The sequence below is a fragment of the Denticeps clupeoides genome, chromosome 2 (genome assembly GCF_900700375.1).
Source record: "Denticeps clupeoides chromosome 2, fDenClu1.1, whole genome shotgun sequence".
NCBI classification, from domain to species: domain Eukaryota; kingdom Metazoa; phylum Chordata; class Actinopteri; order Clupeiformes; family Denticipitidae; genus Denticeps; species Denticeps clupeoides.
In genome coordinates, this window is record NC_041708.1 from 21,198,023 (window position 1) to 21,224,825 (window position 26,803).

General features: G+C 40.8%; 1 protein-coding gene across 2 annotated transcripts in view; it reads right to left on the reverse strand.

Annotated features, from left to right (window-relative positions):
* The window catches only part of pard3aa (par-3 family cell polarity regulator alpha, a), a 333,882-nt gene that overhangs the window by 286,054 nt on the left and 21,025 nt on the right, over positions 1 to 26,803 (reverse strand). For both annotated transcript variants that reach the window (XM_028959719.1, XM_028959710.1), the window contains exon 2: positions 12,227 to 12,328. In XM_028959719.1, coding sequence (XP_028815552.1) covers positions 12,227 to 12,328 — 102 coding nt within the window. The remainder of the gene's footprint in view (positions 1 to 12,226; positions 12,329 to 26,803) is intronic.

Here is a 26,803-nt window from a genome sequence, read left to right on the forward strand (position 1 = left end):
CAGTCCTACAACACATACATGTTTCCACTCTCTCCGTGTTTGAAAAAAAAGACATATCCAGACACAGCAGGCACAATGCAACTCATCTTAAAAGTAATGTAAACGAGACACACAAAAGATACCATAAAACGCACTGTCCATCTCTTTGTAGGTATTGTCTCTGTCTAGGATGAATTTCATAGGTCAGACCCAGAACAGGAAATAAATACATTTTATTTACATTCATAAATTATGAATTGGGGTGACATCATGTGCACTGAACTGAATTATGTGTCTGTCTGCAGCAGCCAATCAAATGTGTATATTACATATTGCATATCACAAGTGAGAAAAACCAATTGGTTGTCACTCATGTGCTCCCTGTGTGGCAGATACACAATGGGTACAATAAAGCAGCATTTACAGCATTCGTTTATTTTATTGTGTTAAATATTTAATATGCTTTATGTACATTCTAACAACCATTTATAGCACACACACACAGAAAGAGAGAGAAAGACACTACGGTGCAAGTACACCTACTTCCATAATTGCAGCCTTATCAACAAAACCACTGTTAGCATCAAAATGGCATCTAAAAATAAATAGGCGATTAATTGCTCGGCCCATCTGCCTTCGTTTGTTACATACATGTTTATTTGTTTGAACCAAGTTGTTTGTGAAAAGAGCATGAAAGCCTTTCAAAGCCAGTGCAGGAAAATGAATGAAAATGAGACTATGAAGTTGATGTGTTCACACGGGGACAGGGAGCGTGGGTGCTTCTGTCACCATTTAGCAGCGAGTATGAGTCATTGTTCATGCGAGCATAATAAAGTGTTTCTGTCTGCAAAGTGCTGGGTGTCACACAGCCCGTGCTTTAAGCAGCTCCTCATTCAGCGCCCCTGCCTGGCATTTCTGCCTGACCCCTCTCCCTCCCACGTTCTCTATTTATCACTGTCTAAAGCATAAATGTCAATCCCCCTGGATCTTCCCTCAGGATGGGCAGGTGCTTTGAGCTGATAACGGCGAGGACGGTTCCATTTTCCCCGTTTCTCTCTCCTTCCACTGCCCTCCTCCCTTCACGGATCACGTCTTCATAATAGGAAGCCCATCCTGGGGAAACACCTGCTACCAGATTAAGACGATCCAGAAAAGTTTGGGGACTCACGAACTTTGACATGCAAGGTGACCGTCACAGACTTGCTGCAAGCTGAACTTGGGGCTGATCTAATTAAAAGCAATTTCACCATGGTTTTGGCCCATTGGCTGGTGACACACAGCTTCCATGTGACTTTCGGTTGCGGTCTGACTGTTGTCCCTTGTGTTGCCTAATCCATTTAAAGTCATGTAGGGTTGTCAAGACATGAAATTTAGCACACTATTATAATTTTTCCAGTCAAACTGTTGTACACAGGACCAAAGTAAAAAGTATGGACAAAAGACACCGCTGCACTCACAAATAGGAAATTTAAATAAATAAGAAAAGCCTTAAAATTCATTAAATACATAGAAATCTAAAAGAATGGAAATACAATAATGCCAACACCTCAATGTATGTCAAAGGCCGAGGAAAACAGATGGATTTTAAGTTTTAAAAACAGACAGAGAGGATGCCTGTCTAATGTGCACAGGCAGAGTTATTCCACAGTTTCAGAGAAGCCACAGCAAAGTGCGGTCCTCTCTAAACTTACGTGAGCTGAGAGAAAGGGGGATGTATAAAGGTATAGCAGCTCAGAAAGGTAGGATGGGGCAAAACCATTGAAGGCTTTAAAAGCCAACTAGAATCTTCATCTTGGGTTTGAAAGCCACAAGAAAGGATGAAGGAGAGGCGAGAAACTGGTTAATTAAATTGGACAAATTGGGCAAATTTACAGCTGTTACTCTTGTTTGGGACATGTTAACAAAATTGGTCATGGGTGGGGGCACAATGCATTAGGATCACTGCTGCTCTGTAAAATTAATGGGCATGAATGGGAAGTTTTTAAAAGAAAAAAAATAATTTAAAAATGAATCCTAAACGATTTGGGCAGCCAGGGGAGTGAAGCCAAAATGGGAGGAATGTGCTCATGTTTACATGTTCCAGTTAAAAGGCATGTATTCCATTCATTTATTGTCTTGAGCGATGTGGTTGCATGGTGGGTAGCATCATGATCCTCCTTATGATTTACCAGGCTCTGACTTTTGTGTGTGTGATGGTGTGGGTTCCCTCCCATATGGCAAGATAGTTTAATAATAATATTTTAGGATAATATAATAATAATATAATAATGTCTGTGAAGATTATCAGTCATCCAGGTGAAACTGTCTGAAAGTTGAGTCATGGCAACTGGACTTATTTCATTAAGGTTGTTGAGTGTTGTTCAGAAGTGTTGTAGTTTCTACCTTAAAGAAAGAAGTCCAGTTGCCATGACTCAACTTTCAGACATAATATAATAATATTTTTATTAGGACAGAAGTTACCTTGAAGTCCAAGATCATATGAGAGATGATGCTTGCCTACAATAGTAGCTTTCCATGTGAATGATCTAGCTTCATCAACCAACCAACAGTGGCCTGGATTTACATTTCCAAATGAAATGAGGGTGTCTCCTAAACCCATCATGCCTTTGTCTCTAAGGGCTTTTTCTACTGAAGAAAAGACAGAAGCACCTTTCTGAGAACTTTAGAGACTAGAAGAGCTACAGATGCACATATCCTACTTGTTATAAGGCATTAATTTAATGCTCTATTAATGCTATATTGCTTAAAGCAAGAGTAGTTAAGAGTAATACAGTCCCTCATATGACTAATTAAGCCAATCACTAAGAACATAAACTCATGCAACTTCTATAGCCTGGTTTGGCTGTGTCTCCCATCACAGAAACTTTAAAAGGAATCAGGTCTGGATGAAGAAAATAAGAAGTGAGGAGTGAGGGAAAGTGAAGTCTGCTTTATCGACTCCATTCACTGGAGTCACACTGTGGATGCATTGATTGGAGAGTGAGCTCCATTGATTAGATGACAGATGAAATGAACTGAGTTTCCCTTCAATAGCCGTCGTCTCAGGATCAACTCGGAGCCTGACCACAACCAGACCACTTCAGCTGGCGACGGATGAACTCGAGTCAGGGCTTATGGGAGACACTAATAAAGCACATTAGTCTGCATTCCTTTATAAAACTTCTTGGTTTTTAAGTTTGTTTTATACACTGGCATCCTAGCCTACGTGTACTTTGTTTTTTTTTTTTTTACAATTCATTATTACAGATTGTACACACACACACACACACACACACATACATTTTCGCTCGAAAAGTGAGCAGCTGTTGGAATGCTGATTTGGAATTGCCCAATTTACCTCACAGCTTGAGCTCCTCAGCATCCCAGGTGCAACCCTGGCATGCTGGCACTGTTGCCATAGTGATGCACCCATGTTATTTCAAAAGGCAGTTGGAGTGCCCAGATTCAATCTGCATTCTGCCACGAAACATGAGCATTAGCCAGAAAATATGCCCATGAAACGGCCCGAGTGTCCCCGAGCCAGGTTACCATAAACGGCACTCTTAATTACAGCTTTTGCTGCCTCCCGGTGGCGGCACTGTGCACTGCAACAACAACAAAAATAAACTCCATGCAAGACAGCACTTCCAGGGTGCAGTTGATGAAAAGTAATCCTGTGGAATTTTGGATAACAGATTGGGCTGAATCTTGACATTTCAATTGATTTCAGGGCAGTAAATGGCTTAGCGGGTAAGAAAATGGACCCATAATCAGAATGTCCCATTAACATGCCACTGAGCAGGGTACCGTCCCCACACACGCTCCCCGGGTGCCTTTCATGGACACATTTTGTTGTTTCACCGTGTGCTGTGCTGTGTCACTTTTTCAATTTCATTTTTAAATCCAGATCAAATTGTTTGAACAACTAGACCCAAGATTAAATAGTTTCTAGGATAAAGTAACTATCTGAGTGAAATCAAATCTGTGACATCAAACCTTCAGTGCTGGACACTGTATGATGCCTTTTTGTGTATGTTGTGTGTGTGTGATACAGACTAACCCTGTCGTGTCAGAAGGTCCCTCTTAGTTCTTTCTCTGTTCCTACTACAGCAACTAATTTATGAAAATGTATGAATCTCCATGTGTGAGGGTGCAAACATTTCATATAATTTATGATAATGTGTGGCTATATAACTGTGTGTGTGTGTCTGTGTGTGTGCATGTGTGTGTCAACCTCCTGCTGTTTTTTGCAGGGGAGGCTACTTCCTGTCAGCAATGTGACAACAACAATGATGATGCATGTTGCCCCATGGTCCTCTGGGTAATGTGCTGAGGCAGCGGAGTGACAGGTCTGTGAGGCCACATGCTCTCATGTTCATCAGGTCACATGTCGCCACAGTAACCCTTAGCGGCACACCGTCCAGATCACCCATCCCCCTCCCTCTCCCAAGTGTCCTTCGCCCAGCAGGGAGTGATGAAAGGAACAGGCAGCCTCACCAACAAACAGAATGTCTGAAGCTGCAGACGGCAGACAGCAGAGGTCATCAGCACACAGACAGAAATGAGAGCTCTGCCAGCCTTCAAATTTCACTTTAGAATTAATTATCTAGGAAAGCAACCTTAAAAAAGCATTTAGGAAGTTTAATGTAAAACAATGTGGATTCAAAATAATTTTTTGGCCATCATTGCTGCAGTGATGTTGCCCGGCTCAAACAGTCAATCAAAGACAGCCAGGATTAAATTTTTTTCTTATTGAGGGGTGTGTGTCAGAATGCACTTAAGTGGGGGAAAATGCAGGAGCAGGATGAAACAAAAGATTTATTACTAAATACAAACCACAACGATAACTTGCCCTAACGTGCAAATGAGCAACATACAAAAACACGAAGAGTAAACCAAGCAGTTAATAAAGGCAGCTAAAGGCTATATCAAGAGAAATAAATTCATCAAAGGGGATCCTGTGGGAATCCACAGGGGATTTCTGCTTTTATATCGGTCTTAGTGGTCCCATAATACTCTATCTGAAGTCTCTTTCCAAAATTCAGCCTTGGTGCAGAATTACAGCCACACTGAACCAGTCCCACAATGAGATTTTTCTAGGACGCCCCAGTTCTGTGTGTGTAGTTTAAAATGCTAATGAGGAGGAGAGAGGCGGGACAAGGATTCACGAAATTGGGGTCGTGCACAATATGCTTTATATAATATATTTTTAAGACTGCTATTCATCATCAATAAAATCAATGGAAAATGTAAGACAGCACCTGTTACAGATGGAAATACCTACTGATTGATTACATTTATACATTATATTTATACAAAGACACAGTACAGGATTGGGGTTGTCCATGGATTTTTAGCATCACCATCTCAACAATATCCATCAACAGTTGCACATGAAGGTTTAACTGTCTATTCAAAGCACATGAATAAGCCACACAGAATACAACACAGTTCTGAAAATTGGGGATTAATTGGAGACCTCTTGGGACAAACTACAATAAATGCAGAGTTCTCACTCTCACAAAACCTTCCAAACACATCACCCGCACATCCCGCAGGCTTTCGGGAACTATGTACCTTGTTATACATTCGCATGTCAGATTTCAATTACTTTTCCGTAACTTTATTTGTTTATTTCATACTCCAAAATGTTTCAAGACCTGGAAAATTGTAATTCCATGACTTTTCCAGGTTTTTAATGACTGTAATAATCCTGTTTTATTGTAAATTATTATAAATTCTGTTCTGTTTTAATTGCACTTTGGTCAGTATGTACTGGGGATAAATGTGCTTTACTAATAAATTTGATTTACTTACTAAGTGTCCTTGATCTTCTATCTCCATTGTTATATTGTTGGACTTCTCGTAGCATTCCTAATATGAAGAACATTTTTTTACATTACATTTACAGCATTTATCAGACGCCCTTATCCAGAGCGACTTACAATCAGTAGTTACAAGGACAGTCCCTCTGGAGCAATTTAGGGTCAAGTGTCTTGCTCAGAGACACAGCGGTAGTAAGTGGGGTTTGAACCTGGGTCTTCTGGTTCATAGGCGAGTGTGTCTCCAAAGAAATTGCTCATAATAGCCTGAGTGCCTGGATCTTTACAGTTTTTATTGTCCTAATAAAGGGGTGTGGCTTAAAGTTAATGATTTGTAGACATCCAGGCCCAAAAGTATATAGTATGTGTAAAACCTTTTCAAATGTACCACTAGATGGCAGCAAGGCTACATTTGCCACCTCTACCAAAAGCGCCTAGCCAAACTCAAGATTCCTCCCATCTCAACCTCTGACTGACCAAATCCATCACTAATTCACTGACTTCTAAAATCTTCTTAGAAGATTTACAAATTCCTTAATTACATGGCAGACATTAATCTGCATGTTTAAGAGGCCTGTAGAGGATTTGTGCAGATCCTGTACACTTTTTCACTGACTAGAAAACCAATCCAAAGGGGAAGAAAATAGAACTTTTCCACTAGCAACACCACATGGGCATACCTGCAACATCAGTCATGGCAGTGGCACTTCCAACAGAGGCAATGCTAAATCCAACCACATTTCAGCCCACTGTAAATCTCCCTGGAATGCTCTTTTATGGCTGACCAGTGAACAAAACCGCAGACGGGTGGAGAGCGTGAGGACCACGCTCTGTGTAAACAGTGATAGCGTGCCATGTGTCTGTAACACAGGTGGTTCGCAATGATAATGCATAGAACTGTGTGTTCAAAACGACCATTGTTCATTTTCTGAGGAAAGTCATGATTTTAGTAATATGTGTATAAAATCAGGTTCCTCTTTATATCATAGATGTTAATGGTTTGCTAGCATTGAGGAAGGGTTGGGCAGATATATTTTATATTTCAAGTTTCATCTGATCAATGTGATTATAAATATTAATAAACAAGACAAGCACAAATAAAATGCAGAAGAGAAGAGAAGAGAAGAGAAGAGAAGAGAAGAGAAGAGAAGGACCTCAGTCTGCTAAACTCATACGAAACCAAACACTGGCAGGCAGAGAACAGAAGGGTCAAGGGACTGTTTGAGTTGGAAGCTGCAGGGGATTGAAGTTCGGTAAATGTTCATGAACGGGGAGCAGGGTAAGGCTGTGTAATATGAAAAAAAAAATTGTCTGGTGCCCAGTACAGGGGCCTATCGCAGGTCCCCACATCACTAGGAAAGAACACCGCTCAGCGTTAGGAAGTTGGATAATGTATGTACTGACAAGATGGTGACTCAAACCCTGGTCAACAAACCCTGGTACCCCTTTAAAAATGAAACATCTTTAGTCCGTACTGCAAATATTGTTTGTTTTGTCTATTTACATTATTACATTTGTTTAATTGTCATTCTATAGAATTAGTTCTGTTCATTTTTGAAAATATTCAAGAAATTATGTCAAGTGAAACATGCTGAAGATGTCCCTACAATGTGCAAATTAGACCTAATCACTTAACAGACTCAATATCTCTAACAGGAACATGACGGTTTCTGTGTATTTACTCAAGTCTTGATTTGTGGTTGTCATGTCATTCCAGCGTATAAAATGTTTCTCCTCGCTGCTTGTAACAAACTCCAGTTCCATGTCAGTGACTAGGTCAGTGTGACTAATGTATCAGAGCCTAACGTAGAGCCACCTGAGAGGAATCCCAGAACACTGCGGAATGCCCTGCACCTGGGTGAGTCACAATAAAAGCATTCCAGGTTCCGAGATTGAACCAATCCTTGTCAGGGCGAGGAGATACGCATCTTGCGATGTAGTTGTCTCGATTTTCAATAGTCAGGGTCTGTGTTGATTTGTGTTGATGTTTTTCTCTTTTGTGTTTTCAGGTGGAGTGTATGGTGCGTGTGTTCTCTGTATGAGTGTACCTTTCCTGCTCCCATTTCCACATCTCCTTGCAAAGTACAGTCTGATGTGTTAGTTTGTCCAGTGTTAAAATAAACTTGGGCCCTCCTGTTTTCTGCAGCACCCACCGGTTCTACAACTGCACTGAGTGTGTCATCACAGACTCAACACTGGAGTCTTTGTGTACCTTGTGAAAGCACTGTCAAGTTCCGTTCAAGGGTCAAGGGCCTTGCTGTGTGCCACACCAAAAAAAATGTAAATAAATAAAGCATGAGCATGCTCTCCAACAATGGAAAGAATCAAAGGAGCTGCAGGTGAGGGTCATCATGCCAGGAGCTGCCACGATGGCATGCAGTCAGAAATGCTCAAGCCTATATGTGTCCTTCTGTCTCTCTCTCTCTCTGTCACACAAAAACAGATGTCAAGCAACTGCTGGAAGGAATGCTCCTTAAACATTAACGCATGTAGCAACACGCATCCCTGCTATCTCATCTCTCTCATTTGTGGATTACGGGATGAAATATTCTGCTTTTTTCAGTTCAATCAAACTGTGTATGTTTTGGGTTGCACTTCCAAAGCTCAAATCCCAGCTCCTGCCACCCAAAGGCATGCACAGTGCACACAAAGTAAGTGAGTGGGAGTATACATATGTGTTCTTACTGTGGTCACATGATGCTTATGTAAGATTTGCCTGTCTTAATACATGACACGTTTGTATTTTCCTTTATATATTTTTGGCCAATGATCACACAGAGGAGAAAAAGACCCACAACAAAAAGACCCACAACCCTGTCCTTCACTTTCTCTGTTACTCTTTCTGTCACTGAGTGTGATTTAAAATGCCCTTTGACCTTCACAGCTAATTTTGTCAGCAATCAGGCATCAAAGTGGTGTTGTGAAGTTAATCCAGGTTTAATCCAGTTTGACTATATTAGCAACACCCTTCCTTGTCATAGATCCAGTATGTGTGTGTGTGTGTGTGTGTGTGTGTGTGTGTGTATGTGTGTATGTTTCCAAAAAACAAACAGTAATAGAACAGAGAGAACAGCAAGGGATGTAAGATCATCTCCTGTATTAGCACCTTCTGAAAGACAGGGGGCAACCTGACCATTTGTTCATGAACATTTTTGGTTTGTTTATAGCAAAACACCAACTGAACAGTGCAGACAGGAAACAGATGAAATCCCAACAATGTCACCATTTACTTCTCAACCATGCTTGTGCAGATGGCTAATGGCTCACAATGTACAAATATATCATTAACCCTGGCATCTACATCCTCCTCATCCAATCACCTTCAACACCTCCCCTGCTAGCAGCTAAAGCCTGAGCAGCATATGAATCTGATTACAGCAGGATCTAACACGGCTAATTTGTGTGAGTCGATGAGGTGAAACCTACAGATGAAACCTATATATTTAGCCACGTGGGTGACAGTCAAAGGATGCACAGATCATTGAAGATCATAGATTAGAAATAAAAAGGGAAACCAAAAATGTATGCAGACAAAAGGCAAATTAAATGAATCAGATGATGAGTAGAACTAGCATATTTGAGTTGTTGTAGAAAAAAGGACGACTGAGAATGGGGAGAATGAGAAGAAGGAAAAATGGAAATAAATATAAAGGTAGGGAAAGAAGGGAAGGAGAGGACATTCCAGATGCTCCTCTTGTCTGCAAACCCTGCTGGACCAGTTGCCATGACACCCCATCCAAATACACAGCCAGCCCCTCCCAGTAGGACAGGCATGCCACCTCCAAGGACATGCATACACACACATATGCACACACTCAAACTGCTCACGCTGTTTATAGCTCACCGCCACATGACGTGAACACTACTGATGCTAAAAATGTATTCCTGCAGGAATCAAAAAGTTTTTTTCATGCACTGCTAGCATTGCACAGATTAAGGGCAGAAGATGAGTGCAGCAGTTTTCCAACAGAACCCCCGCTGCCAGACATTCCAGAATATGCCTGTTACTGTGTTTTAAATGTTTTATTCCCTTACACCAGCAAACAAAGGGCCCTATTCCAGCAATCTCCCACATGGCGGTAAGTGGAGGGCAGAAAAAAACATTTATGCATGTGTCCATTTCAGTGTGAAGTGGAAAACTCTTGTAATAAGTCAGTGGCATGTTTTGGCTGCTCTGTACCTCTGCTTAAACGCTGCAATATAAGATTTATGACGGATTGCAATTAAGATGGTGTATTTTCCTGTTAGAGCTGATTAGGTTTCAGCGGAGAATATTGTATATATCAACCATTCATAAACCTTTCAATTGTTTGTAATATTTAATATAAAATCTGAAGACAAAATCAAAAAATTTTGGTCAGCCCAAGGTGCAGAATTGCATTTCTGAAATATTTAACAGCACAGCACTTATGTGCTGACAATGCACAACTCAGTAAAAAAAAAAAAAAAAACACCATTCCCACCAATCATTTGTTATTTTGAAGAAGTGGATGCTAATGAGGGCTGCGCGGTGGTGCAGCGGTTAGCAACGCTTTCAGTTTGAATCCCGGCTTGGACCTTGTGTGTGCAGGGTTTTCATGCTCTCCCCGTGGGGGCATGGGTTTCCTCTGGGCTCTCGGCTTCCTCCCTCCATCCAAAGGCATGTACACTAGGTGGACAGGCCATTCTAACTTGACCATAGATATGAATTAATGGTATGTACGTGTGAGACCCCGCCTTGTACACAGTTTCCTGGGATGGTCTTTGGCAGCTGCTGACCCTGATTAAAAGGACTAAGTGCTTAAGGATAATGAGTGAGAGGGTGCTAATGAGCAACCTCCTCCAGAAACTTTAACCCATATACAGTTTTCTGTTCTGTGGGACCCATTTCAGTGTTTACCAGTGCTCTAATCAGGAGGTACACTGCTTTATTGCTATGCTTTTTCTTTTAATATATTTGGAAGTGATAGACTGTTTGATTCTGGATCCAGATCACTGCATGATCTCAGCACAACAATACAGCCATCAGTTCTGATCAGAAGTGTTCAGATCAGCTAAAGAATAACATGCTTGTCCTTTTGGTGAGGCAATTGCAGGATTGCATAACATGGACAACAGCTGTGTGTGTGTGTGTGTGTGTGTGTGTGTGTGTGTGTGTGTGTGTGTGTGTGTGGGGGGGTGTGTGTGAATCTGTTGTCTGCTTGACAGGCTGATCTAAACCCATGTGTTTGTGTGTATGTGTGCTAGGCAGGAAGATGATGACAATATATGAACCACTATGAATAGTGGTTTAACCTCATGTGAATGGAAAAAAGAAGGTGCAAGTAAAAACAAAAGAATCATGAGAGACTAACAGGCTGCAGAGGCCATCATCACCCTCAATGATTACTCTTGACTCAGGAGTTTTAATTAGCCCCATTGCTGCACAACACAGCTCACGCCAGATGAGCAAAAACAAGTCATGGTCAATCAGGCCAGCATCACCATGCCCACAGTCCTGGGTTGGGACAGCTCGCAGCCATGGAATTTAATTTAGTAACAAACTCTTTCAAAAAGTCATAGAAAAAGAACGAAGATAACAGTTCACTCATTAACTCCAGCTCACACACACAAACACACACACACACACACACACACACACACACATATATGCATTAAACTACCCCCAGACGCCCTTGACTTTGGACTGATGCCAACTGTTGTATCCGGAAGGGGAGACAGACACAAGGGGAGACAGACACAAGTCTCAATTGGTGGGTGAAACACTTCCAGCAGCTTCCTTTAACACAAAATTTACAAACTTGCTGACTAACACAAAAACAGAAAAAAGTAAAGAAATATACATGTGTGTGTGTGTATGTATTTACATATACAGTACAGGCCAATGTAAATGGTCATGAAAATAAAGAAAACACATTGAATGAGAAGGTGTGTCCAAATTTTTGGCCTGTGCTGTATGTGTGTGTGTGTGTGTGTGTGTGTGTGTGTGTGTGTGTGTGTGTGTGTGTGTGTGTGTGTGTGTGTGTGTGTGTGTGTGTTTGTGTGTGTATATATACATGTGTTTGTGTGTACATACATACATACACACATAATGCTGAGAAAAAAAGCTGAGAAAACAATAAGTTGGCAGATTTCTACATAAATCAATAGCATTGCCCGCTCGACCTGGTAATGTTATTATACAGTGAGTTTCCAAAAGATGTCAACTTCATACCTCCTAAAACATCGTACTGTGCTTATTTAATCAAGGGAAAAAAATCTGTCTAAATACTATATTCTTAATCAGGAATACAAAATAGTTCTAAGCACTAAGCCCATCTCAGAGAAGCATTTTGGGTTTTGTTCTTTGTAGTTGATTGACCTCACAGGAAGCAGCAAGGGTTGGGGGAAAAAAAATAATAAAAAAAAATGCACCCATCTGACTTTCCCTTCATAGACACACACATACACATACACAGATGACTCACTCTGTCTTTATCATCAGCCACATCACACAGGACATCATCCAGATCAAGGATTCCGCCATCTCCGTGCTCCAACCTGTGCACCTGTATCCAATAGCCATGGTCCTAAAAGAAGAGGAAAAAGAGTAATGAGTTTTTCCATTTATGAAAGAAAAAAAAAAGTTGTGCGGGATAAGGGCTGATAAATGTAAAGGTATTGTAGCTGCTCACACAATAACTGAAATACTAATTAGCCTGGAAATACTACTGAGCTCTGATTTTGCAATGCACCTTGCACAATCAGTGACCTTTGCAAAGTCCAATCTATAGCGCCACACACCTATCCTTGCACAATCCCAGGAGCCTTCTCAAAGCCAATCCATCAACACATAGTCATACATACCTTTACACTAGAGGTGGGACAATTGAAAGGAAGGCAATTTACCTCAAATATACTTGTTTAGTTATAAACACAAACCTATAATATACCACTTACTTATTTTTTTTTCATTGATACATCAGAATGCAAGAGCATAAAGAAATCCTGTTTTATACTTTGTTAATCTCATTCTTTATGTCATATATCTAAATATACAAAGGTTTTAAATATTGTTTAAAAAAATAAGCTATGAAAAAAATGTTAAAATCCGAGACATGATGTCCCTCAGTTGGATTCAGGTCTGGGGAACGGGAGAGTCAGTCCATAACATCAATGCCTTCGTCTTGCAGGAACTGCTGACACTCCAGCTACATGAGGTCTAGCATTGTCTTGCATTAGGAACCCTGGGCCAAGGGCACCAGCATAAGGGATCTGAGGATTTCATCTCTGTATATAATTCATCTCTGTATACAGTCAGGCTACATCTGGCGAGCACATGGAGGGCTGTGCGGCACCCCAAAGAAACGCCACCCCACACCATTACTGACCCACTGCCAAACTGGTCATGCTGGAGGATGTTGCAGGCAGCAGAACATTTTCCACAGTATCCCTAGACTCTGTCATGTCTATCACGTTCTCAGTGTGAAGAGCACAGGGCACCAGTGGCGAATTTTCCCCCACTGGTCGACGTCGTGTCCTCATACCATCCTCACGGAGTCTATTTCTGACCATTTGAGCAAACACATGCACATTTGTGGCCTGCTGGAGGTCATTTTGCAGGGCTCTGGCAGTGCTCGTCCCTGTTCCTTCTTGTCCTCACAGACACAGTTCGCATTGAGGTGCAATCCTGGACGAGGTGCACTACCTGAGCCACTTGTGTGGGTTGTAGACTCTCTCTCATGCTACCACTAGAGTGTAAGCACCGCCAGCATTTAACAGTGACCAAAACATCATCCAGAAAGCATAGGAACTGAGAAGTGGTCTGTGTTCACCACCTAATTGCCTATAATTTGCACCCGTTGTCTATTCCATTTGCACAACAGCATGTTTCATTTCACAGAAGTGTGATTGACTTTGAGTTACATTGTGTTGTTTAAGTGTTCCCTGTTTTTTGAGCAGTGTATTGCTCAAATGCACTTAGCCTATAGCAAAAACGTTAATAAAATTTATATTATTCTGTTCTTATTTAGGTGCTATTAAGGTACAGTCAAGTGTAATCAGTTGAGATCTTGATAATGTGGTAATTTTCATGAATGCACCTAAATCCTTTTTAATTGTCCAATAAAACACCAGCATGAAATACAGACCAAGAATCGGGAGCAGTTCTTCTGACTTAAACAGACCTGAATTAACGATCCATACCAGCCTACACTTAATGGTTTCTCTGATGCTGCCAGCCCAGTGACCTGAATCCAGAGGGATAACATGAGCTGCTGTTAACCTGTTCTTTATACGGCTGATTTTGAACACTAATCTTCCCCTGTGTGTGTGTGTGTGTGTGTGTGTGTGTGTGTGTGTTGGCATAACATCACAGGAAATCCTGCCCATATGATGATGTCAGATGGAACGGATTAGTAGATTACCAGTCTTCTCCACACACACACACACACACACACACACACACACACACACACAGACACACACACACATTTCCTTCCACTTCCCTGTAACTACTTGTTACTTTTATCACCTTTGTCTATCTTACTACATGTGTTTCTCTCCTGTAACCAAGCAGAACTAATCATTAACAGATAAAAGCAAACCACTTTCTGTCCCCTGGTATTTAAACACACACTGAGAGTACAGGCTCACACACTCAAAAACCTACACACAACACAGCAGTTCTTCTCTGACCAACTCCTAAATACTAATTTCTGTGGTTGAATGTCTTCAGGCAGTTTTTGGTCTGCATTCAAAACCATTTTTCAGCAGTTTCAAGAGAAAAAGACTGTGTGTGTTTCTGAGAGACTTTGTGATAGAGGGGGAGGGGGTGTGGTTATGATCAAAGCGCATTAATAATTGGGAGATGGATGTATGACGAACTGAACTCGGTGAACTTGCCCTGGAAGTGATGCATCTGAAAATACTATGAACCAGTGGAAAATGAAACATCATTCACAAATAAACAGGCTTTGCAAAAAATAAGAGATATAATGCAGATGCTGGGGAAAGAGGAAAACATGGCCACTTGGCCGGGTATCTGGAAGCAGTTTCACCACCACAAACCCACTAAATGAAGCAGCAAATATCCAAACAAATTCTTAACATCAGCTACAAGCAAGACTGACCAGCCTGGCCAACTTATAACTTGCAAAGACTTGTAATGTTTCATCTGGATTATAAATCAATAGATAGAGTACACATAAATAATCAAGGAAATCTGATAACATGAGGGGCAAAAAAATCAAATCTCAACCAGGTCAAATCTGTAGTCCAATTTGAGCAAGGGTTCATAGTCGAACCTCACATTCATGCTGAGAAAAACACTACAGAAGATTGTGGAATTAGTTATTACATAAACTTGCTAAGGTTAAGAAGAGATGAATGTAAGAAAAATATTAAAGATATTAAAAGATGAGGAGTGTGTGTGTGTGTGTGTGTGTGTGTGTGTGTGTGTTTCATGCAGTACCCACACATGCATGTTTAATCACCCACACCTTGCAAAGTCAGGTGAGAAGCATGAACGGCCGTGAAATAACCTCTACGGCCCTGAACACACAAACTCACTCACGTTTAACTGGCATGTTGAAACACTCAAAGATGGACAGTGTAAAAGACAAGTACTTAAACCCCACCAGCAGTCAAAAGCGACAATGGCTCCATTATTCAGAAGACATACATATTTCTGTAGGACACTGGGCTGAGGCCAGAGAACTGAGTGGAGGTGAGGATGTTTGCACAAACTCCATTCATAAAAAAAAAATGAGTGGGCAGACTAAGTGTGGAAAAAAAGTGTCAATCTGTTAGTTTTTCTGATTTGTGGAGTCACCAGATACACAACGAGCCAGTTATATTTCATCTTTAAATCAGTGCAACTGTTTTCAGCTCTACTAGAATAACTGGAAAGTTTATTACTAATAATCCATGAAGCTTTTAAAGTAACAGACTGACATTAATGAGCACAGCATTCTACTGGAACACGTATGGTGATATTTCAGAATTAACAGCCATTTCCAGCTATCAGAGTCATTTACAACACGAGCAATGTCTGGACAAAACCATTGTTTTATCAAAAACTGGGACATTCCTAAATGAGCATAACTTTTAAATGGTAGTGTATGTGCTATCAAGGGATTCTGACATATATCAGGACACATATGTCAGAAACACACATGTTTGGTTAATATAGAGTCAATAGCTCCGTTGTTACTATGATCACATCATACTAAAACTGTCACCAACCCCCAGAGGGAAAAAAGCACACTGAATAGTCTCAGATATTAAATGCAGTCTTTCTGTACCGCCTCAGAAGCAATGCCAAAAGCCTCTCAGAAAACACAAAGACACCAGCAACAAGTCCCAACACTTTCACACACAACACTCATAATAATCCCTACAGGAAGGTCTTTGGGGCTTTATTTGTGTAGGCCAGGGGTCGTCAACCCACGGCTTTCATCCTTACACTGCGGCTCCCTGTGGCTTTGGAAAATAAATAAAAATGTAAGCGTATTTTATCTTGTAACATTAACAAGCAACTTTAAAATGTGTATGACTTTTTGTTGCTCAAAATGCCGTATATGCAAATATGACCAGTTAATCAGTTTGTTTAATTAAGAGTATTGTTTCAAAATCTTGGGGTGAGTATTAAGTGTTTAATGTTTTGCATATGTTGACTTAGTTGATAAGTAAGCGGTCTAGAGTTAGGGTGACCAGATCCCCTCTTTACCGAAACATGTCCACCCAGGTCTTTATACATGTCTGGGTGATTAAACATTTCTCATGTCATTGGCTTGTAGATGAATATTTGTGCTATTAATAAATAAATAATTGACGGATTTCTGGCAGCGGCACCCTAACCACCCCCCACACGAACACGTGCGATCTTCACAAACCCCCAGCCCCGCACCCCGCAACTATTTTCTTTGTATAAATATAATTTCACAAGCAACATGCTAGAGTAATTTATTTATACACAACAACAGTAAAAAATAATATATTGAGTGAAATATTAATTTTACATGTCAAAAATAATTTGCGGCTCCCAGTGCTTGGTTTTTTGTGGAAACCAGGTCCAAATGGCTTTTTGAGTGTTAAAGGTTGCTGACCCCTATTAAGGAAAGACCTTAACGTCTATGTCGTAACGAATCGTCACATTCAGTTGCAAAACCTTTTCTTTCCACTTCCTCGAGTCACCTCTAGCATGCCAACCCCTTAAATCGCTTCATTCAGCAGCCTGTGTGCTAATCACCCCGTCTCAGTTCACTCTTTCATCTGATAACATAACTCGTGGCAGCCGGGGTTTCAGGTAGCCTGGTTGAACACGGCGGTAAGCTCATCCGGACAATGAGCACATCTGTGCTGCTGACAAGTCAGGCGCACACTCAACACGAACAAGAGACGTGCAGACACCGAGAGTGGAGATATGACACAAAGCGGCTATTCACACAGACAGGAAAGACAGAACAGGGGAGGGAGAGATAAAGGATCTGGCAAAGCCAAGGTGGCAATGTCTGTTTACGAATAATTCAACCAGGAGACAGTAATCCAGCCATACAGACTGGTAGAATGACTGAAAACATGGGACACTCATGATTCATTTTTTGTCGGCCAAGCCATGTCCATGTCCAAGCCAGGTAGCCCAAGACAGAAAGAGGAAGCAATGTGAAAGATTGTCTCACTTCCATCAAATAGGAAAAAATGTTTTCACCAAGCTGTCCATCTATACCTCACCAAATAAAAAGAAATAAAACTGCTTTCGTCTGCTGTCTCAACCCTCTATCAGCGAGAGATCAAATATATGTGGTGCTAATCTAGCAGCTCTCTCATTACAGGACAGGAAGAGTGCTGCTAACCACAGCTAACCTCAAAAAATCATGTATAGTACCTCTGAGTACTGTATCTTAAGAGTCCAGGAACATTACGGAAGATCATGTTCTAGTTGCATATATTATTCAAGGGGAGGACATATAGAATATATAAAGACTGTTGATAGTTTACTGGTGCAAGATTAATCGAAATGGTAGTGGACCCGAGAAAATCACAGCCTCTTCTTTCTCCTCTGTCCATCAGGGGAGCGGATGTGGAGATTGTTCAGAATACAATACAGAATACAGAATTCCTAGGTTTTCTCGTGGGAAAAAAAAATGACTTGTCCAAGCACTCACTGGCCACCAACAAGAAAGGTCAAAGCAGGATGTCTTCCTACAGAGACTTAGAACTTTTAGTGTCTTCAACACTATGTTGAAAATGTTGTATGAGCTGATGGTGGACAGTGCCATCGTCTATGCTGTGGTGCGCTGGGGTGGCAGCATGAATGTGAAAAATGCTACCAGACTGAATTAACTGATCAGGAGGGCAGGCTGTGTGGTGGGCGGGAATTAAGACTGGCTCTGGCGGAAAGAAGAATACTGTCCAGACAACCTGCCATCCTGAACAATACAGATCACCCACTCTGCAGAGTGATTCTATAACCGTTCTCGCCATCACTTACCCTCATAATAATGTGCACAATAATTTCAACTACTTTAAACAATAATGTAATACCAAAATGTGCAATATGCTCTTTTTTCTTGAAGCATGAATTAGACTGCACTAAAAACTATCACATTAAGATTTACCACATTTGAAAGTACAGCGCATGACTTCCAAGGAATTCCTGGCACAGTGAGGCATAAGCCCAAATAACACAGGGGTAGTTGAAGTGTGGGGAGAGATGCAGGCTGCGTGAAGTCTGATGTCATTGTGAATCAAGGTTGAAAGGGGAGGGGGGGACCCACCAGTACCACAAACCACACCTGACAAGAAAGCAGCGCTACGGAACAATTTCCTTCATCATCTTCCATGAATATGACTCAGTGGAGATACGTCTCCCATCCGCAAAACGGAAGAGCTCCTGCTTGCATCTGTTCAGCCAGAAGTCACTCTGATGAGAAGTGCTATGTGAACCAAAAGAATAGCTGGTAACAGATCAAAGGGTGTTGACAAGCCCCTGTCCCTTACTGGCCAGCAATCATTAATACATAATTATGCGCTGACATGCAGAGACTTGTCTCTGAGTCACACTGAAATACCAAGCACCTCAGGAAGTGCATTGACTGGTTTCAGAGGTCTCAGAAAGGCACACACACACACACACACACACACACACACTGAAAACAGTCTAGCTACTGATCCAGTTGTGGACCTACTCCAACTCAGGACCTGTGAGCGACATCAAAAGCTTGCAATTACTAAGTGACAGTCATGACACACAAATGTATAAACGTGCAGAGACATGCCCACTCGGTCCTTCAGCAAGAGACCTGAAAAAATACCACCAGCACCACGTCTCAACAAAACTTGAGCCTGAAAAAGTGTCAAGAGTCTGGATTTGTGGACATTCGATTATGAATGGTTAAAATTTGGTGAATTGTTTATACTGCATGATCACAAGGGGCAGGAACCATGACAGGCACACAACAAAATACCCTTGGTTCACAAACTGGTATATGTTCAACTAATGGAACCCAGGCCCCCTTTAGTAGTACGTCAAAATTATTGTTAATATTCACAGATGCTGCATGTTTAAATGCCATGTAGATATTATTCTTAATATCATCAATTGCTCCAGTATCAACAGGTGACTACAGTCAATCATAAATAATATTCATATTAGGATTAAAACTAGTTAAATAGGTTTAGACTACTTTAATCTAGTTATGGTCATAACAGTGGAGTTTGCACTTGAGTGTGAGAGCCACTATTATAAAATGAAGAAAAAAAAGGCACAGGACAACATCTACAGTAAATCTAGAAACAGCTCTCACTACCATTCCTTCTACCCAGAAATATTGCTGTTCCAATACCTTAGGGGACAAGCAATGACATATTTTCACTCTAATCAGCCCTTCACCAATGGTGTGGTGAACGGTAGTCTACCAATGCTGTTTGCAGACGCAAATTTTCACAGGGGAGTGTATCTTTAGGGTGAACCTTTGAGCCATCTAGCAAGCCATCCATGGAACCATTACCCTTACTGTTGTCATTAACAAAGGATGTTTAACAATCAAGGTGACCTTCAGTTATTTAACCAGAAAATTATTTTAGATGATCTTCTAATCACTTACATTTACATTTACAGCATTTATCAGACGCCCTTATCCAGAGCGACTTACAATCAGTAGTTACAGGGACAGTCCCCCTGGAGCAAGTTAGGGTTAAGTGTCTTGCTCAGGGACACAATGGTAGTAAGCGGGATTTGAACCCGGGTCTTCTGGTTCATAGGCGAGTGTGTTACCCACTAGGCTACTACCACCCACTTTTGCAGTAATCCTCAAGGGATGATCAAAAATGCTAACATGCATGCTAAATTATTTAAAATTAAGTAACAAAAATCTACATGAAGCACCAGTAAATCTTCTGCATGTTAAAGCCCAAGTTTGGCCCATGTACAGTTGGCTGAATGATGGAAGCATTTAAAAAAATCGCAGAAATAAAGCATAGATTATCCATGTCAACCTGACTGAATCAGAGCTCAGCACTGATTGTCCCTGTACTGCAGAGACTCATGGCAGGCTGACAGCGTCTCCTTCTATAACCCTAGTTTGTCCTCATCTGCCTCAATACCTTGCGTCCCGGACAGAAGCCTAAATGTCATTACCGGTGCTTCTAGAATGACCGATGGACCACTCTGTCTTTCCTCACTTGTCGTTCCTTCATCTCCTCCTCACACATGGCTATTCATGCAATGCATAAACACTCAAACATTTCATCACCTTCATTTTTTCCACTCTCACACATGATCTGCACCCAAACTAAAGCCAGCAGTGGTTAAAATGAAGCAGAGCAGCAGCACAAGCCCTATTGCCTCTGCTCATTTCCCAAAGAGAGCCTGCAGCCCACAGACATGTTATTAATGTCCTATTCTAAAGATGGCAACATTAGAGAAATGTGAGAACAAAGAAAGTGGAAGGGAAGACCTTAAAGGAAAGGAAATGGAAACTAACCTCAAAAAGAAGACGGGGGGGTTTTCCTTAAAACGATAAATAAAAAACCCATATTTAAACACATAATTAAACAGAATTAAGCTATTAAATTTGGCTTGAGAGCCACATTTGAGTGGAGGGTGAGTTGAGTGGTTTGGTGAATTTCTGAGTGGGAGAAAAGTGATGGGAGGGCAGAATGGAAATATCTGTGTGAGCAGGACCAGACAGCAGAAAAAAGGGCATGTGTCCGGGTACACCGAGAAGAGAATGGAAGAGGTGGAAACAGAGAAAGAAGAAGAGAGAGATGTATGCAAGTGCCAAACTGTGATGGAATGTGGAGCAGAGACTGACTGAAGGTGATAAATCCGGACAACGCATTCCTCAGTGCATGAGTAGACAGAAAGCAAAAATGTGAATGACAAATACACATTGGTTGTTCAAATATCCAAATTTTGCATATGTTTTTGTCTTTTTCCTTCATTGTTTTTGAACAATATTAAATAAACATCCTTAAATCCCTAAAGCGTGGTAGAAAGAAAGTGTGGAGTGAAGCATCTGGAGATTTAACCCTGTGCCTGATAATGTCCAACCGTCCAACATCTGGAACGAGATTCACAGGCTACACAGGCTACAGGCTATCAAGTAAATGACTCTCAAATAATTCAAATGCATTTAAAAACTTTTGTACTTTTCTGGTTATTTACCTTCACTTTATTATTCTGTGGATGTCAACATAATTACATAATGACCTCTTTTTGTTGACAATTGCAGGAAAAATCAAGTTCATTTAAAAAAAAAAAAAAAAAAAGAGTCCAGCATCCAATGGCAGGCCAAAGCTGAATAATTTTCTTTTGTGGCTGGACTCCACTCCCTCCCCTGAAACGTTGTAATTTCTTACTTATAATTTCTGACTCTGAGTACTGAAAATGAACAGCTTGGGTTACTTTTCAAAAAAACACAAAAACAGCACAACATTGACCGCACTCTGTATCTTAATTACTTTAACAGAACTCTAAATGAACCAAAGTGGAAATTTTTCATATTCAAACCATCTCGCCGCTCATTGAAATATGTGGCGGACAGACAGTGACAGAACTGTCACAGTGAACTCGGATGTCCCTGGTCTGTGTACAGCAATGTGTGAACTAATCAAATCATGTCATTGATGGCTTTTGAACCTGCCTGAGGTGTAGGATGGTTTGCAGTCAGGCTGGAGATCTCCTTTACACACCAGATGTGCACAACCGCAGTCATGACCTCGTTTGGCCAAGGCAACAATATATTATATGGAAATAACTGATCATTTATTAATGGCACAACACAAACATGACTACTGTTACTAATGTGATAACATTAAAAGACTGTTAAAGAATTTGGAAATGATAAAATATGAGATCATACAGCCATGTAATATTCAATATTCTGACATCTGAAAGCGATTTTGAGTGATATTGCTATGTTTACAATATGTCTCCTATCGTATGACTAACAGTTGTGCTCCTGAGACAATTGAAGGCCTTTTTTAACATAATGCACACACTTGCACGTCAGCACAGCTCTCAGAATACATTTGTTCATTATTTCATAAGGGGGTGGTATGAGAGCCAGATGGTGGTTGAACTATGCCAAGGGAAACATTCTGCTAAGATGGGGGGGTGTCGTGAAAACGTAGCAAGCGCAGCATGGCGGGCACACTGGAAACATGACATATGGTCTGAAGCGAAGAGGAAATAGTACCAGTATCCGAGGTGAAGAGAGGTTACCCACATTAGACGCTGATATGCGGTCAGATCGTCCACATTAACACTGCTGGGTATCCCTGCTATGTGGAGTTAAATAATGGTAAGCCACGTGCTGCTGACCTTCAGTCTTATCACCATATTGTTATGACTGCAACAAGTGCTAAAAAAACTGCTTCAGTGCTTTAGTTCCTCACGCCACAAATGAACATTCTGTCCTATGGCAGAAAATTCAAATGGTATTGACCATGTTCGATCAATACCATACCCGACGCCTCTACAGCCAGTGACCTTCCATTTCACCAGATCTCCAGTGATCCCACTTGCTCACGTCCTGGCTTCCATCCCTAACTAACATTAGCGCTTCTTAGAACGTACATGATTTGTAATTACATTTGTACATCACAGCGGCGCAGGCTTGCACATGCATTGCACACACAGGCACTAAGACAAATTCTCTCTCTCTCTATTTTGCACATAACATTGCACAAAGACAAACATTCTACCTACCTACCTCATCAGGATACTACTGGAAACTGAACTGTATTGTTTAAGTTGGATTATTAGTAATAGTTTAATTGTTTATTTATATTTTCTTTTTACTATTTTGTACCTTTTTAAATAAAACTAAGGAAAAATAGGCATAGTTTTTTTTCCCATCATGAATGTTTCACAGAAAGATAGATTAAGTGGGCTTAATTCTGGAACCAGTAGCCCAAAGGTTTTAAACTTTGATCTAATAAAAGTATTGAGTTGGAATAAAAAACTTTTTTGTGAGGAATAACAGCCAATTGCTTGCTCATTTTAAGAGGATTTTCATGTTGCATAACACACTATTGATAGACATGTTTAAAAACGAAAAAGTAAGAGTTAGTCGATTACAACTAAAAACAGTTCGATAGTTGCAGCCCTACCCAGCATGCAACCAATTTATGCCATTTATAAAATTGAATCCAGGGTTGCTGGTTCGAATCCCAACCCGACAAGGTGCCACTGAGCAAAGCATCGTCCCCACACACTGCCCACTTCTCGCCAAGCAGAGGACACATTTCATTGTGTCACCGTGTGCTGTGCTGCAGTGTATCATAATAAATCACTTCACTTTCACACACTTAAATCGAATTACAAATCAGATTCCATTTCTGTTTCCATTCACTGATATGCACTCTTGTGCTTGTTTTCTGTCTTCAGTTTTGCCGGTGCTATTATTATCCAGTTACAAATCTACACTGCTTTCTTTTACAAAAAAAAGTATTGTATTGTGATTATGCAAGATTTCAGCATGCTTATGTGTCAATAAAAGTATACTGGCATCATTGTACACCAACTGACATGCAGACATGTTGTCAGTCACTTATGTATAAACTGTTCTGTTTTCACACTTACTGCCTACATGCACTCATCTGCTGTCAGATACAGTTTATTTTCCAACACACCCACCCATTTCAATCTCCCATCACCATCCTCTGGATGAGCTCATTTGTTTTCACTACCAAATCTACTGCAGACACTGTTCTCCCTGAAATCTTTATTTCCGTATGGATCTAAAACAGGCCTGGCAGCCCAGAACCACACCAAGAAAAGAAAAGCACTGAAGACACCTAACTTTTCTCACATAGCTTTACATTTTTCCAAAAAATGTGAACTCAAGACAATTTCTCATCTGTTTCCTTCTAGAATACACATTGGTGTTTTGAGACTTTTCTCATACAATTCACCTCTGTTTCTTCTTTCCTTTTGAGTACAGCTTTAAGAACAGACTAATGATATGGACTGTTAGCTGGATCAATGTTCAGCATCTTAATGTTGTCACGCTGGCCCACGACCTCTAAATCCATTAGACTCGCTGACAGAGGAGGTGCTGACAGGGCACATCACGTAACGATTGAGGGAGACAGACACGTACTTCTATCCTGCTACCCAGCCTCAGCATCTTCGGCTAGGATCTTTCGGGAAACTACCCAGCCAAAACACTCCAGAGCCAGGATGAGGGGATGGGAAAGGCGAGACGTCAGGTAAAAGAAAAAATCTATTTAAGTCAAATGCTCCTGTAGTGTGTGGACAGGAGAAACAAGATGCTCCACACACAGGAGGTACAAATGGAACATGATCAAGGTGGAGATCAGAGAAGCTGGAGTGAGCAGATGAACACTAAAGCAACACTTACCAGACACTAAAATAGGAGCTTTCAAGACCCAATGCACTGTGTGCCAAGAGGAAAAGACCACTGAAGAATCTGAGTCTTTTTCCGTCTCACACACACATACACACACACACAAAGGGAGCTCAGCCCTAAATGCGCTGCCAACAAATCTGGGCAGAGCTCCAGTATTCACAAGTTTGAACAACTGAAAGAACATAGGAAAAATACAAAAGAAATGTAACGGGGAAAAGCAAAGAACAAAACAGACGGACCGCATGAACTGGTGGTAAACGGTCGTTGGAGGAGGTGAAAGGCAAAAAGGAAAACACACGTCCGTGTGCAGCGAGGTGATCTACAATATACAGCCTTATCCTGCTGCTGCTGCTGCTGCTGTACACACTCCATGTAGATCTAGGCAATCTGGTTTTTCATGAATTGTTGTCTTATATTTCTGCGGATACTATCTTCAAGAACGAAATCCACTGCTGAAGACATCTGACAGAATTCATAATTCACACCAATATTTTAACAAACTATACTCATTAGACAAGTCTGGCAGTGTCACTACAAAGTATGTATAAAGATAAATTGAAAATCGAGAATAACATTTTGTATTTGGATTTTTAGACAGAGCATTCTTATTGGGTCATGTTTTCAAATGTGTGTTTGTTTATGTGTACACTTTGTTTGTGTGAGTGTGTTTGTGTGTGTATCATGTCTCTTTTTCCGATGACTTCATTCTCTTCTGCCACTGATTCTCCAAAAAAAAAAAATGTGTGTGTGTGTTAGAGTTATACGTATACATTTTCCAACAATGCGTGAAGCAACAATCATGACTCTCATTCCCAAACACTCTGTATAATCCAGGGCAGGGCATCACCACTGGTAAGCGTGCCTTTTTTAATTTTCTTTGCAAAAGGTAATCTTTAATTGACTATATTCATTCTGAGAGATATTCATTCTGAGAAAAAAATACTAACACATATATACATGTGTTAGTATTAATGAACATTGGCGGCACCACAAGATGGTAAATGATATCTTAACAATACATTACATTACACTACATTACATGATGTTTGGAGTAGACATGCATATTTGTGAATATTCTATTCAGAAGCCTCTCCCAAGCATTTCCAGGTATGAATGGATACAGATGATTGAAATGTAAAAGAAGCCGATGCTGAATGAATCTTAAACCACCCTCAAGAGTATGATATCAGGTTACTCAGCTACAAAGAGCAACACTAATTGACAAGTCGAGGCTGTCTGTCTGTCTACAGTTTACTACTCTAATGCTTCCTGACCACCAGCTCTGCAGTGAAACTTGAAATAAGTACACTTTTCTGATTTCATGTTATTCTGACTCAGCAGTGATCTTAAACGCATGTGTTTCCATGAGAAATATGAGGATTATTGCACTCATGACTCATGTCTGACAAAACTAAACAGAAACATGACAATTCAGCCCCATTTCAGCCACCAGATGTTGGGCTTGTGAGTAACATTTCCAGATATTCCTGTTGAGGGACACAGCTTCCTTGCAGTTTAGTGGTCTGGCGGCTGCCATTACTAATCGTCCTTGGCATTACCACTGGTTTAAAAAACAAAAGCGCACAAGGTACTGCAACATTTATCACCAACGCTTTATTTTCCATTCATTCCATGATTTCATTTGTTTCCATGTCCTTACCTCTGGTCACGTGGACACATTCCATACACCTTTATCAATTTATCTATAAAGCAGAATGGATTACCAAGGAACATGCATGAAAAATCCACTAATGGAAGCAAATAGGAGAAACTGAATTATTTTGTTTTTGACTGAAACAAACATGACACGTAAAAGTGGGGTCATCTCTACAGCTCACACAGATTTAAAGCTAAAGACTGCAAGGCCTTGGCAAAGCTCTTTAATGGAGCAACCAGGCCCTAACAGTCAGGGCAGTACAGTTACCGCTCCCTGAAGCTGTGACTGTGAGTCATAGTTCCTCATGGTAACATTTTATGGTCTGGAAATGAAGTTGGGCCATGATTTATTTCTTAGCACATGAAGAGTTTTTACAGAATAAACAGCAGGGTCATGCAATCAAACAAAACCAATACATAGAAACCTATGCATAGAAACCTGTGTCTGTAAAATTCTAAGAGCTTACTTAAAAATATCTTTAGAGAGAAAAGGGACCAGTACAGCATGTATCAAGAACCTACAGCAAG